The sequence below is a fragment of the Amblyomma americanum genome, chromosome 2 (assembly GCF_052857255.1).
Source record: "Amblyomma americanum isolate KBUSLIRL-KWMA chromosome 2, ASM5285725v1, whole genome shotgun sequence".
Classification (NCBI taxonomy): domain Eukaryota; kingdom Metazoa; phylum Arthropoda; class Arachnida; order Ixodida; family Ixodidae; genus Amblyomma; species Amblyomma americanum.
The window spans coordinates 48307505-48325830 of record NC_135498.1 but is presented as its reverse complement, the minus strand read 5'-3'; the positions used below and the strand labels follow the sequence as shown (position 1 = coordinate 48325830).

General features: G+C 51.1%; 1 protein-coding gene across 5 annotated transcripts in view; it reads right to left on the bottom strand.

The window, feature by feature from the left end:
• E23 (ABC transporter G family member E23) overlaps nucleotides 1-18326 on the bottom strand; it is a 213265-nt gene that overhangs the window by 53561 nt on the left and 141378 nt on the right. For 4 of the 5 annotated variants that reach the window (XM_077654247.1, XM_077654244.1, XM_077654245.1 and 1 more), the window contains exon 2: nucleotides 1557-1798. In XM_077654247.1, coding sequence (XP_077510373.1) covers nucleotides 1557-1620 — 64 coding nt within the window. In that variant the 5' untranslated portion in view covers nucleotides 1621-1798. Of the gene's footprint in view, nucleotides 1-1556; nucleotides 1799-4393; nucleotides 4635-18326 lie in introns of those variants that run through there. The other variant, XM_077654243.1, reaches the window with a different exon arrangement.

The following is an 18326-nucleotide window of genomic DNA, read 5'->3' as shown; positions in this document are numbered from 1 at the left end:
CAATTGTTGGTCTGAAGGGCGGACTGGACCGTGAGCTGCAGACGACGCGGACCACCGCACCTCAGGTTGCATCCTTCCGTCGCAAGTTTGATTCGTGAAATTAAAGAGAACGCGCAGAAAGATTGCTCGAATCTAACTGCTTGATAAATGATATCGAGTTGGAGGTTCGTCAGAACGCTTAAGTTATTTTCTTTTTAAGCAAAAACAGAAAATATTCAGTTCGCCAACGCCTACCTCCAGAACGGACTTCGAAAGGAAATCCAACAAGATCCCCACGATTCTTGGGCGTCCGACGGCTGCGAAAGTAAAAGCACGCGACAAATGGTGTTGCGCGATACGGCAGATGGCGTTACTTGAACAGACACAATAGAATTGAGAATAGAACCGCGTATCACGACAAAAAAAAACAAGGGACAAAATTGAAACTCGATAGATGGGCGATAAATCCAATTTTCTATCGCAAAGTCTGCGTTACGAAACGCCAAAAGAAGTGAACTGCGAAGACCTGCGATATTGAAGCCTCGGACGCAGCGCGATATCAGACAGCAAATTGAAGCCTAATTTGTTGTCGTGGAGAAGGAATCGCTGGAACTGCCAATCTGTTGCAGCCTGCACAGGACACGGCGTCGAGTTGCGAAAAGACGAAGAAGTGAGCCTCGTCTGAACGCCGGAAACAAAACAAAAAACGGAATCCCTTTTAAACATTCGACGCTCAAGACGTAAAGAAAGAGTTCAGTGCTTGTAATTAAAAAAAGGGGGGGGGGGGGGGGGTATATAGCTTCACAGAACCTGTCTCAGAACCAGATATCGCGGAAATAAGAAACCTAACCGCTGCTCAGTGCGATATATCGAAGATCAATCTTCGGGCGGTCTTGGCAAGAAATAGATCCTCGCAGAAAGCACAAAGTTACACCAGCCGATAAACAAAAAAAAACTTGCAGACACTACTACGCACGACGAACGCTGGGTGAAACTGATGGCACAGAAATACGATTGGCGGCAGATTACCACGCCTTTACTCTCTTTGACACTTTTTTTTTTTTTTGGGGGGGGGGGGGGGGGGGGCTTCCTTGAAACCTCCAACATCCTTATCGAGGTTATCTTGTTCACCTACCTTTACTTCCTCCTTTTAATCTTCCTAGCTCCCCGCCCGGATAACAAGTATAATCTATGAAGTTATTGCAGAATATATGTTTGTTTTCATGGGATTTAACGCCCCATCAGGCTACGAGGTATGCCGTAGGGCTCTGGATATTTTACACCACCTGTGATTCTTTAACGTGCGTCTGACATCGCACGGTACACGAGCCTCTAGCGCCTCGCCTCCATGAAAATGCGACCGCCGCGGCCGGTATCGAACCCGCGTCTTTCGGGCCGGCAGCCGAGCGCCGTAACCACTCAGCCACCGCGGCGGCGTTCTTGCAGAATATAAACGCACGTTAGGCATGGAGGTCTTAGGCAAAGCTGCCCTTGCGCCACATAACAGTCAAGCCATCGATGAAAAAAAAAAAGATAGCTCCTTGTTGAGGGGAGACGAGGTAGGAGGGGGCACTCACCGGAGGGCCCCATGACGGCGAGCATCTCCCCCGGCCGCACCAGCCCGGAAACGTCCTGCAGCATGGCCTTGCTTCCGCAGGAGACCGAGAGCCCCCGGAAGGCCAGCTCGACGGGCCGGGCCGCAGCCACGGCCGCGGCGGCAGCCGACGAGGAGCCATGGCCTCCACCGCCGCAGCCTCCGCTCGCCCCGCTGCCGGCCCCCTGCGCCAGCCGGCAGCCGCCGCTCGAAGAGCTCTCCAACCTGGAAGGACAGCGACGAAGCAGGGTGAGACGAGGTTACGGAACTGTCGCGCCACTCTCTTCATTACAGTCGAACCTCGATATAATGATGCTTAAGGGGCCCTGCGATTATTTCGTTATAGCCGTAGTTCCGTTGTAGCCCGTGTTGACCGAGCTTCCAAGAGAAATCCTCATTCCTTCGTTATATCCATTATTTCGTTATGAAGAGGTTCGACTGTATATCGGCGGGACACGCTGCCCACACACGCGCGTGGGTGAAGCGAATAAGGCAGCGTATATATATATATATAACATGGCTGAGAATAAGAGGGAAAAAGCCGTAGTGTAGCAGCTCGGCACTGCTCCCTTCCACAGAAAACAAACCTGCACTCACGAGTTTGTCAAACAACAATCATTCACGTTCTTTGAGTTCATTAAACTGCCGAAAGATGGATTTTACCAGTGCAACGCGCTTAATTTAAACGAATATTAATCTGCCGAATCATGACGGACTCTTTACCGCGGAGTTGTTTGCCATCATGTAGTCATGGACAAATGTTTACGGAACGACATGCTTAGAGATTTTCAGGAAACTAGTTCACATGCCTCCGCATAACTTTTTTTCCGCAAGCCCACATCCCGCAAACTTCTGTTCATGACCGCGCATATGGAGCACTGAACTGAAATGAAGTTTACTGCTTGTATTCATCTTCCAAACATCGATACAGTGCCAGTAAATAGAAAAACGGCTTATCCTAGAGATGCCCAGCATCGCCTGTGGCTCCTAGCTTTTACAAAAAGTATCAACGACAGGCTTCTGCCAACACTGTCAATCTCTGACAAAACGCACCGAAACTTGCAAGTTGGCGAGCGCGTTCTCCAATGGTCGTTCGGAGTTTAAGCGGGCAAAAAGAAAAGTTAAAACAACGACTCGCTAACTAAAGTTGCCGTGAGCAACCAGTATTACTGTAGCAAGTACCAGTACACACAGAACGGGCACGCTGAAATTTCTTTCACGCCTTAACCGCACTATTCCTAGGTTAGAACAAGCCTACTATCATGGACACACAGAATGACTGGCACAGTGCGGATTCACGTCCCCGCGACAACTTATACGACGCAGACCGCGTGTAACTTCTTCACCGTGTTACGTCCACAAGACACCTGTAATATTAAACGAGGATTCATTTGAAGCAATTTCGCGAACCTTTAGTAAGACCTTTCAAATGATGCTATCTATACCCCCCCCCCCCCCCCCCCCCCAAGAAAAAAACGACAGGACAGCAGTGCACCGCCAACACTCAGCAGATCAACACAGTGTCATCATCGACAGAAACAAGGTGGATGGATAGAGGAAATATAAACAGCATGCCTCAGTCAAATTTTGGTAAACGGCGGTGTAGAAAACGAGCGTCCATAGAACATTCAAATGAGCCATACCCTGAAACGGAGCATAAAACTCCAATGTAATCTACATACGGCAGAGCTGTGCAAAGTCATGGTTCCATCCTTTTTCTTCAGCGACTCGGAGTCCGGAATTAAAAATGGTGGCCGCTTCAACGCAAAACTCACTAGTTTTACAGGAAAGCCGAAGTTGGCGACAGCGCCCCGATGCAACGCGCGTGATTATAGGCGGCATACTCGAGAGTTCACGAGGTCATCAGCAAAAGCGTTCAGTTTAAGGAAAATAAATAGAAAAGTCTTAATACCAATGAACACGTCATCACGTGTCATTGAACACGTCATCATTCACTGAAGATGTCCACCCTGCATATAAAACCCCTACTTAGGGGCATTTGAGGAATAATAAATACTGCTAAGCACATCGAAACAACACCCGATATGAACCTAGGTCCGGCATTCCTAGTGCAGGCTTCTTCCGCGATCTTTCTGACTGCCATCACCTAAAGGAGTACAAACCTTAAGCAGCATCCAGTATTTAGTGTTCAATCACTGAGAGCGAGCACTTGCGTGCTATGACAATCTCGTTGTGGTGCAGTTTATTCGCTCAAACCCCAGCAGTAAAATACTAGGTACCTTCAATATAGGGCCAGAAAAGCTGTCGCGCGTATTAATTATTATATCTTTGCAACTGATCTCTGGAACGTCGACTGTTTCTCCAACAGAACAGGGAAAAAAATGCCGCAGTTCAGAACCAAATAGAACAGTGTCTCCTACGAAGCCAAGGATGAAACGAGTCACAAACGGCAGAGCAACAAGTCCGTGGCGAAAAGACGCGGTTTACTTTTCATGCCTACGACGCCGAAACTGCGGAAGAAGTTCGCCATGAACGCGAGAAGAAAAAAAAAAAGTCATTTCGCACAACAGCAAATTAACATCAATCGACAACAACGACCGACAGCAAACGCTGACTGGGAAGCTTCTATTGAGGATTAACTTGAACAAGAACTGCTTGGCCACAAAATGGAGTTTGTTTTTTGCCTTAAGAAGCGAGCACCAGTTACGCTGGCAACGCTACCCGATCTCTTAGTCGGTTCGTAGTGGAACATAGCACGGCGCAACATGGAGTAAAGACACAGGAAACAACGCAGATCGCGCATAGCCCCTCAAAAACAGGCGCACCAATAAGCAACCAATCGAAACAAACAAAACTGACCCGCAGTTCGGCCGCACCATGTCGAGCCTCGACACGTCCCCCTTGCCGAGCAGAAAAGTCACGTAGCCCGGTAAAACGCGATGCGGCGAGCCGGGCACTTGCACCGAAGTCGCTTCGGCCGACGCAGGCCCCATGGCGCGCCACGCCTTTCAAAGTGACGCTGCGCGCACCGCCGTCGTTCACACTAGCGGTAACACACGCACAACAGAGCGGCGGCGCCGGACGCGAGTGACTCGGTCGTCTCCGGAGCGCGGCTTCTCTCCGAGGCGGTCTCCGTAGCACGGCGCCAGCACCGCTCCCAGCATCCGCGTCGCACGCGCGCGCACTACTGACTCAATGACCGAGCAATCTCGTGGAGCGCGGCCATCTCCTCCGCCGCCGCGCCCTCCCCCTTCTTCACCCTCTCTCATTCCACCCTCTCCCCCTCAATTCGTACGCGCAGTTGTCCCGCTCAGCCAGCCCGCTAGCCTCCTCGCAGTGTACACTGTACGCGAGAGAGAAAGAAGGGAGAGAGAGAGAGAAGTGCCGGCCGCTGCCGCAACCACCGGCACCTTGCGTTTCCCGGCACGGCTGCTGTACGCTTCGTACTCCTCATCCGCTCTCTCTCCCTCTCTGGCGTAGTACACGCGGATAGGCCCGCCCGCTCCCCTATTGCCGCTCTAGGTGCGCCCTCTCTCTCTCTACCCTATTCTCCTCATCCTCCTGCTTGGCGCGCATGGTGTTCCTGCGCGACTATACCGCGACATCAGACCCGAAATTCCTTTACATGGTGCCGGATTATGAGAGAACGGAATTGGGTGGAACTTTCGTGAAGCTGTTTGCTGCCGAGTAGAGAACGAGACGCGTTGTCAGTGCGCCGTGTGCTGAGAGCGAGTCGTTCAGATGTTTCTGCATCCGTTGAAATTTCCCGACTGCGCTTACTCGTCGGTGTGGCCAGCCTCGAGTGTGCGACTCCGTCTAAAGTTCTCTGAAAATGTAAAGTTTCTTTTTTTTTCCTGTTGCGTTTGTCTCCATAGAGAGAGGACGTATTCGAAGTACGGTGAGAGTACTGAGTGTGCGACGAAAGAGAGCGGACTTAACGAGGCTTGACGTGCTTGGTTCGTAACGATTAGTGCAGAAACTTGGCTCCAACAGGATTATTAACTTTCATCGGCACACTGCGTTCTAATAACCACTAACAAAAATCAGACACCGCCACAACACGAAATTGCGATCATGCTTCTGTACCGTCTCCTGTTCCTGCGTGGGCCTCGTGAGCGCGCAGAAGCGCTTTGCCGCGGAAGATGTCAATCGCAGAAACGCGCAATTACCTCGGATTGGCCCCGCTTTTAGGGGCATTCAAAAAGGAGGAGGGCGATCTAAACTTACCTAGAGGTTGCACGCATGACGTCAGCGTAAATTTTACAGCACGCGACGAAAAGAAACGCGGGCTTGCCCGGAGCGAACACACGGCGTGGGAAGCCCCGTCCAGCGACCAAGACGTGAAGGCTGCAAAATCCTCGAGACAACTGGGGCTGAAAGGCCAGGGAGAGCCGCTTTTGGGTTTAAATAACTGCCGACGCGAGAAGGCTGGGAAGGCAAGCCAGTGACAAGACAACACGATGAGTACGAACCAGAGGCTGATAGCGTCAAAGCAGCTGTGTCTATACTGTTCAGTGCGCCGGATGCGTTAGCGGAAGCGTTCCAGATACCAGAAATGGGGCATGCGGGGTTCCCCAAATGTGAACCCAAAACTTTCACCAAGCCAAGATTTGACAAAAAGGTCACAGCGACTCAATACTGAGGGCAAGGGCGTGATACTGCTGTGACCTTTTAACGGACTTTTTTTATCGGTGATTATCGCCGCAAGGATTAAAGATAACCATATATGAACGGATACATGGTTTATGGGGGTTTAACGACCCAAAGCGGCTCAGGCTACGAGAGACGCCGCAGTCAAGGGCTCCGGAAATTTCGACCACCTGGGGTTCTTTAACGTGCACTGACACCGCACTGTACACGGGCCTCCAGAATTTCGCCTCCATCGAAATTCGACCGCTGCGGCCGGGATCGAACCCGCGTCTTTCGAGCCAGCAGCCGAGCGCCATGCAAAACCACTCAGCCACCGCGGCGGCGAATGGATACATGTTTGCTAAATGAATGAAGAATTTCGTATTTTGAACACATATTTTTATCGTGTCCGCAAGTCTATACGTCACAGACTCTGGCCGTACTTATTCGTACAACCTCTATAGAGAGAAAGGCAAAAAAAAATAAAACGAGGATGTTTTCCATTGTACGAGAACTTTACGCAGAGCCGCAACCTCGAGACTGGCCGCAGAGACGAGTACGGAGAGTCGGAAAGTTTAAAAGCGCGCACAAACATCTAACGGGTAAACAGCTAGGTATATGACGCACAATGCTCGGCCATTGTTGACACAAGCAACAGGTGGCTTTAATCCACTCGACGCTTGTATAGGCCGTTGCCTTGCGACATTTAAATGAGGATAGCTTTTTGCCCAGAATCATCGTTTGTGATGTGTGACAGGCGCCAGAGGGCGGCAGTCTCGGGGTCGATGCACAAGGAGCGAAGATGGACTTGTCATAATAAATTCGCGATAAGGCTGGCGCGCTACTTAAGCTTACAGCCAACTCAGATCGCGTCGTCACAGCACGAGTGAGCACCTGCGCAAGCAATACTCGGTAAAGGGCAAGGTGACTAATAATAAAGGGAAAAAAAAGATGAAAAGCGCATGAAATGTTTTCGATGACAGCACGTGACCTTTAAATGTCAGCTACGTCTGGGGCTTTTCTCTGCGCGTCATTTTTTTTTTCTTGAGAAAGAACAATTAGAGTAGGTCATCAGACATCAAGCAGTCGATGGGTGCTGTAGGTGCTGCTTGTGCTCATGATTTTTGAGAACATGTCGAGCAACTCGCTCCCTGGCCACAGCGCACTGAGAACGCGTCCCGTTCTCCACTCGGCAGCGAGCCTCACGAAAGTTCCAGCCAAGAACTGTCGAATACGGTTGAGCACGCAAGAATGTTGTTCACAGACCCATTAAATAAAACAAACCGGCCAACAAAAAAAAAAGAAACCCGCCCCAACTTTCCTTTCCACTTGCGCAAGAAAAAAAAAACAAGATAAACGAGATAGGCAGAATGAATGGTGAGCCCGCTACTCGAACTTTCTTTGCCGCACGATAAGCGATGCCTCGGTCAGTTCAACTCCATCGCGGTAACACGGGGCACTTCAAAACACTTGCGTTCGATCCCTCTCTCCCCGCCCTTTTCACCTTTCTGCCACCGGAGCACGTCACTGCGGCGCTCGCCTTCCGAGCAGGGGGTCAACGAACGCGATACGCGGTGGCCCCGCTTCCCACTAATCTTGTGTACCTTCTTCAGCGGACGGCGTCTTTACAAGAAGACGTCACGCAGGGCAGCCAGCCCGAGAGCGCAGGGAAGGAAGAAAGCCGAGGCAACAGGGAGGCACGTAAGCGTTACACTGCAGTCGAACATTTCGGCTTCAGCACGCCGTCCGGCGGCGAATGCGGATCACCGCGGTCCGAGCGCGACCGCGTCCGAAAGGGAGGAAAAAACGATAGTAGCAGAAGGGACAACAAGCCGCGTTTACATGAATGCGAGAGAAGTCGACTCCAGTCTCCTTTCTTGAGGGAAAGGGCAACAACGTCGAGGAAGAGAGTAGAGGACGAGTCCAGCTTTTGCTTCTCAAAACCTGCTCTTTCCCTCAAAAAAGGGGACTGGAGTCGACTCCTGTCGCATTCATGTAAATTTCGAACCCGACCGCGGCGGCTGCGTTTTTATGGAGGAAAAACGCTAAGGCGCCCGTGTGCTGTGCGATGTCAGTGCACGTTAAAGATCCCCAGGTGGTCGAAATTATTCCGAAGCCCTCCACTACGGACCTATTTGTTCCTCTCTTCTTTCACTCCCTCCTTTATCCCTTCCCTTACGGCGCGGTTCAGGTGTCCAACGATATATGAGACAGATACTGCGCCATTTCCTTTCCACCAAAAACCAATTAAAAAAAAATTCATGTAAACGCCCGCGGCTACAATGGAAAAGGGCTGAACACGGTGGTGGCAACCTGCGCACATAAGAAGAAACAGTGTAGGGGTTGACCAAAGCAAGACAGCCTACTGCCTAACGTCCACATCCTCCTCCCATCTGAGTGGCGCAAGGCTGTGCCGAAGAGTGAGGGAGAGAGGCAGGTGCTAGACAACGCAGAGAGAACAAAGGCAGCGAGTTGCACGCAATCGTCGACGCGATCGTTACCCGTGTCCTGTCCCCTAAGAGTGGGCGCGCCAGCAGCACGCGAGGAGCAGTACCATATATAAGTGCCTGCACGCAACTCGATTCGAAACGAGGCTGTCGCTAAGCGAGCTGAAGGGCTTGAGCATGCACTGGCTTCCGGTGAAAAGCACTGCCTTGCCCTTTTTATCGCTTTGTGCCTCAGTCAGATTGCTCGCTAATGCCGCGAGGGGCGCAAGAACCTGTCACGCGGTTAGTGCGGGCCTTGCCACTGAACAAATAACAACAAAGAAAAAAGAGAATGATCACCAAACGTCGCTTCATTCTTAAAGTCAGAGTTCTCGGGTTCGAACCCGACCGCGGCGGCTGCGTTTTTATGGAGGAAAAACGGTAAGGCGCCCGTGTGCTGTGCGTTGTGAGTGCACGTTAAAGATCCCCAGGTGGTCGAAATTATTCCGGAGCCCTCCACTACGGCACCTCTTTCTTCCTTTCTTCTTTCCCTCCCTCTATCCCTTCCCTTACGGCACGGTTCAGGTGTCGAACGATATATGAGACAGATACTGCGCCATTTCCTTTCCCCCCAAAACCAATTATTATTATTATTATTATTATTATTATTATTATTATTATTATTATTATTATTATTATTATTATTATTATTATTATTATTATTATTATTATTATTCCCGCTTTTAGCGGTCCTTGCCAATAAAGAAAGAGCAGCAGGGCAGAATGACAAGCTCCGGGTTCTGAAAGAAACGCCGCCTTATTGAAGTCGAAATATCTCGGCTCACTGTGACAACAGGGTATTCAACTCGGCGTGGCGTCTTCGCTTCTAAACCGATATTCAGCGTGCGTCACAGTGGTAAAGTTGGGGAGACTTCTCCAAAGTAATAAGCCCGTGATAGACGATTTTCGATGTGGTCACTCATTGACACCGTATATTCGCGGAGAAGCGACGGTGACAGCGCCGATACTGAATGATGTTAATTTAAAGCCGGACCGCCATATTCCGGGCTACTTGATTATTCGGTGAAGCAAAACTTCTTGAAGGATGGTGATTTAATACTTCAACAGAGAGCTTTGACTAGAAAACTGGCACTCGCTATCGCTGGAAAAATTGACGTATAGATGATAAATCGATGTTTCATTCTATGAGACCTCGTCAACGGTCAACGAACTACCGAGTATATCACATCGTCAAGAAGAAAGCAAGCTGACGTCCATTCAGTGATCACACTAGTTAAGGAACACCGATCCCAAGCAGCACAGGTCATCGGCCAAATACTGCAACAGGATGGTCCCATCCTGGTCCTTTGTAGGGCCACCTTTGCCAATAAAGTTCCAATGTTGAGCCAATTACTTGTGCTGCTTGGGATAGAGAGATAGAAAACGACGTCGCAGCGTCATGGTTAAACTGCTCGGACCTTTTAGTACAACGAACTCTGAGTATAGTATCATATCATCAAGAAGAAAGCATGCTGACACCCTTTCAATGTTACCCCAAGTTAACGAACACCGACAGCCAGACAGAAAACGACGCCGCTGCGTCCTGTTAAATAGCCCCAGAAGGAACCACTCTTCAATGTTCCATTGCTCGCTGCTCACACTCTTGAGTGTTCATACGTTGAAGTTTTCACTGCAGGGAATCCTTGCATTGTGCACCCTCCTCGACACATCACTTCCAAATGCTTTATTAGCGCGCGTCGCATTTTGCGTGTCGTCCTTGTACTAGCGTGTCGAGCGGAATTTCAAGAGTACTGAGAGCCTATTCGCTACAAAGCGAGACCACCAAAAATCACAAAGGGGAAAAAAACGAACTCAAAAGTAAATTTCGAAACCTTCGAGTCGGGACATGCGAGAATGCTCAGAACAGAGACGTCCAGAGCATGCACGTCGAAAACGCAGCTCGCGAAGCCAGGCAACTTGATTCCTTAGTGCTCTGGGCCGACCCATACAGCCGCGTGACTGACTCACTGACCACGAGCGGCTCAGACTCGCCTCACGTGGCTACGTCTGAGCCAAGCCCAACGCAAAATATGAAAGGCGTCACGGAGTGATCTTGCGTAATGGATACGGCAGACAAAATAAAGAGCCAAAACGGTGGGAGGTTTCATTTCAGCGCCAGGCATGCGCACGCTCACTTTCATTACGCGGCCACAGGCTCCTGCAGCTTCGCTGTGACTGGGGGCCCCGATCCACTTGCCCGTATGTAGACAAGATAGGGGGTGAACGACCGCGCAGCGCGGATGGCGCCGGCGGTAGCAGCAGCATCAACACACAGCATGCAGCGGGTATCGCAATACATCCCACATGCAGGAAGCGATCACAGCCAGGAGGGGGCTTTATACGTTTCGACGGGCTTCAAATTGCTTCGTCCCCGGCGACGCAATGTGCGAAACGCCGCCGGTGCGCGGGCATTGAACGCAAAAGTCAAACGAAAAAAAAAAGAAACAAGAAGAGTGCGCCCGCTGCTTTTTCTTCCGCGTTGGCAGGATATTGTACACCTCGTCGTTCAGCGCTGACGCTTACGTAAGGGACGATGCCACGAGACACGCAATATGCAAGTACGGGCAATCGGTTTCCCTTTCGTCTCAAGCTTGAACGGCGACAAAAGAAGAACAAAAACTGTACTGGATAATAGAGGCGATGTATGAGAGGGTCCTTGTCTCGTGGTCACTGAAGCCGAGCTAAGCATGGGGAATTTTCTCCTTCGAATTTCGCGCAAGGAAAGTAGTTGATTTTTGAAACTGCTTTCAATTTGAACCCTTCTCTAACATTACATTATTAAAAAAATTGTTCCGTCGGATGGTTGGGTGCAGAGTACACGGGCGCAGAATTTATGATGGCAATAAGCCACGTGTAGCGTAGGCGCTTGTATACCGTCTCGAAATTTTTGTGTAGCGAGCCCGGACGTAGTCTGTATTCTGTGAGCTAGAGCGAATTCCCGCGCATGTAGCCAAAATTAGACGTTTTGGAGACGAAACGTTTCTACATCTGTGGTGCTCGCGGGACGTTGGTATAGCGTCTTCTTTTCTTAGTGCCATTCATAGTAAACTACAGCTTCGTGCGCAAAGTTATGCGCTAAGCGCAGGCTTTGCCCATTTCCTGTCGGTCCATACATCACCTTTACTAACGACGCAAGAAAGCAAGCAGGAAATGCAATGCCGTGAAATTTATTAAATGTAGCCAGACCGGGAGAACATGAATTACATTCGTATTTGCTAATGAAGTCATTCCATGCGTTACTACCATGACACCAAAATACAAAGCTGCGCAGTACCCGTCGGTCAACAAACTTGGAAGTTACACCTCAGCCACAGTCACTCCCGGCACTTTCATGCTCAAAAGAAAAGTGCCGAAACCGGAATAAAAGAAAGGAAATTAGCATCCCTTGTCAGCTATGCCCTGTACAGAGGGGTGCGAGCGACGCGTGGGTCGTTTCGCCCGACTTCGTCATCAGTGCCCGGAAGAGCAGTCAGTCCCCTGGTCTGATAAGAAGGTGAGACTTGGGACACCTCTTATCGCTGCAGTAAAAAAATCGCGACAGGAAAACGAGCCATTTCCGCAAATAGAGACAGCCCGAGCAATTGCGCGACAGTCCACAGGACGGCGGCGCGGGGGCGACCTGGGCTAAGCTGCGGGAACATTCGCGAGTACGCGTGAACATGCAGGAAACACACGCGGGGAATATGCGCGAGCGTGCGCGAACCTCAGAAGCTCAGTTCGAGGAAAAACAATATCCCGCCGCGGTGGCTCAGTGGTTAGGGCGCTCGACTACTGATCCGGAGTTCCCGGGTTCGAACCCGACCGCGGCGGCTGCGTTTTTATGGAGGAAACACGCTAAGGCGCCGGTGTGCTGTGCGATGTCAGTGCACGTTAAAGATCCCCAGGTGGTCGAAATTATTCCGGAGGGCGACTTCCACTACGGCACCTCCTTCTTCCCTTCTTTCACTCCATCCTTTATCCCTTCCCTTACGGCGCGGTTCAGGTGTCCAACGATATATGAGACAGATACTGCGCCATTTCCTTTCCCCCAAAAACCAATTATTATTATTATTATTAAAACAATATCAAAAGCAACGAGTGAGCCGATGGCAAAAAAAAGGCATTCCCAACACGCCCAAAGGTAAGTAAATTGGCAAGAAAGCTCCGCTTAATGAAGCCTTAAACTGCAGTCACTACACGATGAAGATATGGCACCTAATTAGCGAGGTTACGCCATCCCCCCAGCTGGCTGACACGAATATACCAGCGAGCTAACAAACGACAAATTATAACCTCGATACGTGGGGGATCAAATGTGTACGCAGATGACGCCCTATAATTACTTCCACACGCGACTGAGCTGTCTGGCTGAAAGAACAAGACGCCCTGATGACAGGGCTGCCTAAAAGCAACAAATCTCATTTGGAACGGCTGGTTGCGCCTGCCTGCCTCTTATCGACTATCAAAACTTGGTCAGCGATTCACTAGCTGTGCATAGACACTGCGTCAAGCAAACAAAACTAGCACTGCGCAGCCCATCAACTCTAAAAACCAAAATGTGTGCGAGACAAAAAAGAAGAAACCACGAAAAAAAAAAAAGGGGGGGGGGGGGGGGGAGGCGAGTTTCAACGGGGTCGACAGCCTCGACGGCCGACGAGTCACCAGAGATGCATGCATACATAAAATGAAGACCAAAAGTAAATACGCGTATGCAACGCAACAACATCAGCGAGACCAGGCAAAGTGCTTTCCAGGCACTACGTTGCTGCAGCAATCCGAGCCTCACAAGCGTCGTATTCCCGATCAGGAAACGAGGCACGAGCCAGCGGCAAAAGGGGGGGGGGGGGGGGCCTGAAACGACCTCGCTGACGCTTATGGGCTGCACATACGCGCACTACTCAACTAGGAGCTGTGTATGAGAGAGAGAGAGAGAATTCTCGCCAAATATCAGATAAGTGCCGCCTCATTTTCGCCGCTGCTGCTGCCTCTTCTAGAGGCCACCCGAGATGGCATGCAGAATGCGGCCGATTCGAAGGCGTCAACCATACGACGACCAGCGCACGTCTTCCTTTCATTCCGAAGAGAGAGAGAGAGAAAGATAGAGCGATACCCTTCTTCCCCTACATCGGCTCGTGCGTATAAAAATAAAGAAGTGCCACTCAAAACGCGAGGCACACAGCGCCGGGTCCCGCCAGACTCGCTGGCGTCGCCCGGCTTGCAGAGAGTTTGTTTAGCGGAGCTCTCTGCCGGTAAATATATCGAGGTCCGACCGACCGAGTGGCTGAGTGGACTGGCGCGTTCGTGGCATGACGCTAGAGCAGTTCATCATACGATGCCGCTGCGCCCGCGGCGTTGCTTCGAGAGCGTCCCTTCGAGATTGCGCGTGAACGCACTTTTCTTCGTCCTTCATTGTTCTATTCCCGCGTTTTGTACGATGCTGCGCCGAGGCCGAGAGGGGGGGGGGGGGGGGGGAGGCGAATATAAATGCCTGTGCGAGCGTGCGTGTGTGACGCAATGATATATAAGAAGCAGCGGCAGCGGCAGCAGCGACCTCGTGACTCGCGGAAGTGAATATCATGCAGCAGCAGCTGGGCAAAAAACAAGAAGAAAGAGAAGTTGCCGCCTAACAAAAACGAACCTCAACGAGCGGCCACTTGAAAAGAAGGCGTCAGACTCTTAGGAGGCGGCGCCGCGCCAATGAACTGTGCGCGATGAAGAGCAAACGGGAAGAATAACGTGTCCCGAAAGAAATAATGGGTTCCGTAGAGAGGGGGGGGGGGGGGGGGGGGGATCGAAATAGCGGAGGCCGTCTTATCGACGAAAGACAGAGGCGTCCCGGCATTTATAGGAAGCCATTGCATATAACAAGCATAACATAAGATGCGCGCCCCTCCAACAACCACTCCACAATTCCTCGCGGCCTTCCTCTTCTGTGTAGTTCATCTCCCCACCCTCCTCTCCACAGTGAAATGAGCCTTCGGACGGAGTAGCCCGGCAAGAAGGGTTAAGAGAGAAGGAGGAGTATCGAGCCGGGAGTGCTTTTCTTCCGCCTCGTGTGCCTCAAAATGAACGGCCGCGACACGCGTTGGAAGGTGCGGGCTGACTGTTAATACGCCTTCGGACATGCTTTCATAAATACCTACACACCCGCACATACAAATGACGACGCCGTGCCTGTTTGCCGGCAGCTCGCCGGAGAAGCCAATTAGAAGGGAAAGTCGGAGCCCTGTACAGAGGGGGAGGAGGAAGACCGGCGGAATAGAAGCTGGCCCGTGCGGTTCCTCGCATTCATTGCGGACGCCACAGGCCGGTGTCGAGGCCTACGGTAGTGGTAGCGAGCGCAAATAGGGTTGTGCGTGAATTACGCGTTCAACGCCCATTTCGCCCCTCTCTCTCGCTTTCTGCATCCTCTGCAGAGGTGTTATGTCTTTTTGTTTGTGCTTTTTCCTACGCGGACACATCCGTTGAAGAGGATACGCTGCCTTGCAGCACACGAGTGCAAAGCAGAGAGAGAGGCTCTCCGCGTTCTCTCCCTTCACACGAAACGCTATCGTAAAGTAGCCGACGGTACGCGCATGTTTCAATATGGCCACTGGACGCGTGCATGCTGAAAGAAACGTGGGAGGGTGTGTGTTATACAACGTCCCTATCAAAAAAGGTGGCAGGGCGGCGAAATGATGTACGGCACGGTTGCCGGCACCATCTTTTATGGACCTCGCGGCCGCGTATACCGAGCGGGTGCACGAAGGTATTACGAGAACTGATCTGCGGCGGAGCAACAGAGGGGGAGAGAAAAAATATAAACGCGATAAAAACGCATTACTCACGCGAAGATGTATGTCTATGCGCGTATATGGGAGCCGCCTCTTTCTACCCCTCTCGCTCTCTCTACACTGCAGCGTGTCGCACCTTTCTTCTGTCTCTCGACTCCTGTGTTAGGCGTCAGGTCGGCAATGTTCGCGCAAGTCTTCTTTCTTTTCTGAAGCGGGAGGGGGCGGGGGAGGCTACAGGTCGGGACTTAAACGTTTCGCATCATGGTTTTATTGTATTCTAGAAGCTCGCCGCGATTTCGGGGCAAGAGGTCAAGAAACTGCAAGCAGCAAAGAATAAAAAGAAGGGAAAAAAACGCGCTGCAAAAACGCGAGGTCAAAATTCCGAAGCGCACTATTGCAGAGAGAGAACGAAAGAATAGGTTTCCAGGAACACAACCGCCAAAAGAGAGAAAGATCCACCGAAGCATGAATTAAGGCTTCTGACGCCAGAGAACAACATATAAACAAGCATCTGTGAAAACAAACAAACAAATAAGCCTTCTCGAAGAAGAGCATGGGCCAGCAGTCTCGAACTGCACGTAGTCCTCGTAAATAACGCCGCACGGCTTCGCCACAGTCCTCGGTCGGTCGGTCGGGCGGACAGCGCTGGAGAGACGTGCCACACGCACAAGAAGGACGCCTCTGAGAGAACAACGGACTCTCTCCTCAGCGGGGGGCGGGGGTGTTCGGCAAAAGCCGAGTTTATTACGGCCCACTGCTCCCTCTCCAAGGCTTCGGCGGCCTGCGGCTTCCCAACCCGTTGTTTCCCACACGTCACACTAACAAATCCCGACCCCGAGCTTCGCTCCTAGCGACTCGTATTTTTGTTTTACTTTTCATATCTTACTCGTTCCGGTCGTCCGCGGGGTGCGAGGCGCCTCTTGAAACCGAGCTGTCGTCCCAAGTCCGTAATGCACGGCCGACGACAGGAACTTTATTATATACACAGCGTAGCGAACACTCGTAAAGTATAGCGAGTGTGCACGTGCCACACGCTGCAAGCTGCAGAAGAAAACATTCAAACAAAAACAAAATTTTGTGGAGATGAACGGGTACAGGAAGGGTGCGAAGTCCTGAAATCGCGAGAATAGAGAGAGAGAGACGTAGAAGAGGTGAGGATGACCTTTCAGCGTTCACCACGCTGGAAGCCAGCCGTATTGGAAGCGAAGAAATTTGCTCCAAGGCCATTCGCGCCCATACGTTATACACATGGCGCGATTCGCTATCCGTGAACTGGCAAGTCCGTTAAGGGGCGAGTCGAGAGGCATCCCGCGATGCTTGGACACTCCCTGTCCAAGATCCGGCTTTGAAAATATCGTACATCGAAGGCATGCATGCCATATGCGACTTTATTATCTTCTTTTCCTCACAGTTGGGGAACGCATTCCTAGAGTCGCTTGGCAACAGTGCCGAGAGCGTGGAGAGGAAGCATGTGAGAGGAAGCAAGGGGGGGAGGGGGGTCGTGCTTTCGGGCGCCAAAAAGAGTTAGTGCTGTTCGATCCACGCACGCCCTCGCATAAAGGCGCGGCAAATTTTGGGCCACTGAAACTTGGAACAAGTCGGCCAAGTTCAACGAACTCACCAGCACGTAAGCGTACGCATTAGCGCCGTTGCCTCGTTTCCAGCTTCTGCTTCGAACGACATCAAGAAAGAAGCTGTTTCGACCCATACGACATAGCTGAAGGCGCGACAGCCAAAGGCTTTGCACATCAAAGGAGACCGCAGCACGGTTTGTTATTTATGGCCCTTACAAATAGTTTTTTTTTTTTCTCTCGAGGCCTCGAGTATAGAAAACGACTCGTTCCCGTGGGCGCTGGCTAAGCGTACGCCTAGACTTGGAAACAACGCGACAGACTGCCTATACAGACCACAGCGGGAACAAACTATCCGGATCCAGTGTCACTTGCAGCAAGGACGAAAGAAATGACAACGGAATAGCCGAGAACCCCCTCCCCCGCTTCCCAATAACATTTTCGTCTCTTTCTCGAACCTAGAGGGCACTTTTGCAGGAGTCAGTGCCGGCGCCCCGGGTGTTGCACGTGCGCGGATTTCCAGCGGTACAATAAGCTAGTTTCTTTCGAAGCTAACTTTTTTTCTTGTTTTTTTTTTTCAATGCGAGCGGAGGAGGGCAGGGGGGCACTGAAAAAAAACGTACAGCAACAAGCAGCGACCAGGACATGGTGACGAAGAAGGCGTAAAATAGGGGAGACGTTTCTGTTCGGACAAACACAGGAACGCGCTTTGGAATATTTTTTTTTTTTTTTTGGGGGGGGGGGGGGGGGGGGGGGGGAATGGCGCAGTATCTGTCTCATATATCGTTGGACACCTGAACCGCACCATAAGGGAAGGGATAAATGAGGGAGTGAAAGAAGAAAGGAAGAGAGAGGTGCCGTAGTGGAGGGCTCCGGAATAATTTCGACCACCTGGGGATATTTAACGTGCACTGACATCGCACAGCACACGGGCGCCTTAGCGTTTTTCCTCCATAAAAACGCAGCCGCCGCGGTCGGGTTCGAACCCGGGAACTCCGGATCAGTAGCCGAGCGCCCTAACCACTGAGCCACCGCGGCGAGAGAATGTAACTGCGCGTGCGACATGAACTAAAAAAGCTGCATTCCAAAAGTAAATTCCACATTGCAGTAGACAGATTTTTCGAAAAATCTGCACGACGCCCAGCACTCGATGCTGGTTACAGCGTACGGAAGACTGCACACTCTGCAGCATCTTGAAGGTCCCCGACTCAGGTCCGCGCTTTCGGTAAAGATTTTCTGTGTTGGTAAAAAAAAAAAAACACCAAACCCGTCAACCGCTACGGTAAAAGTGGCCACCTTACTTGAAAAGTATCGCCAATTATGCTGGTACATTCGATGTCGCAGATACGGCGCA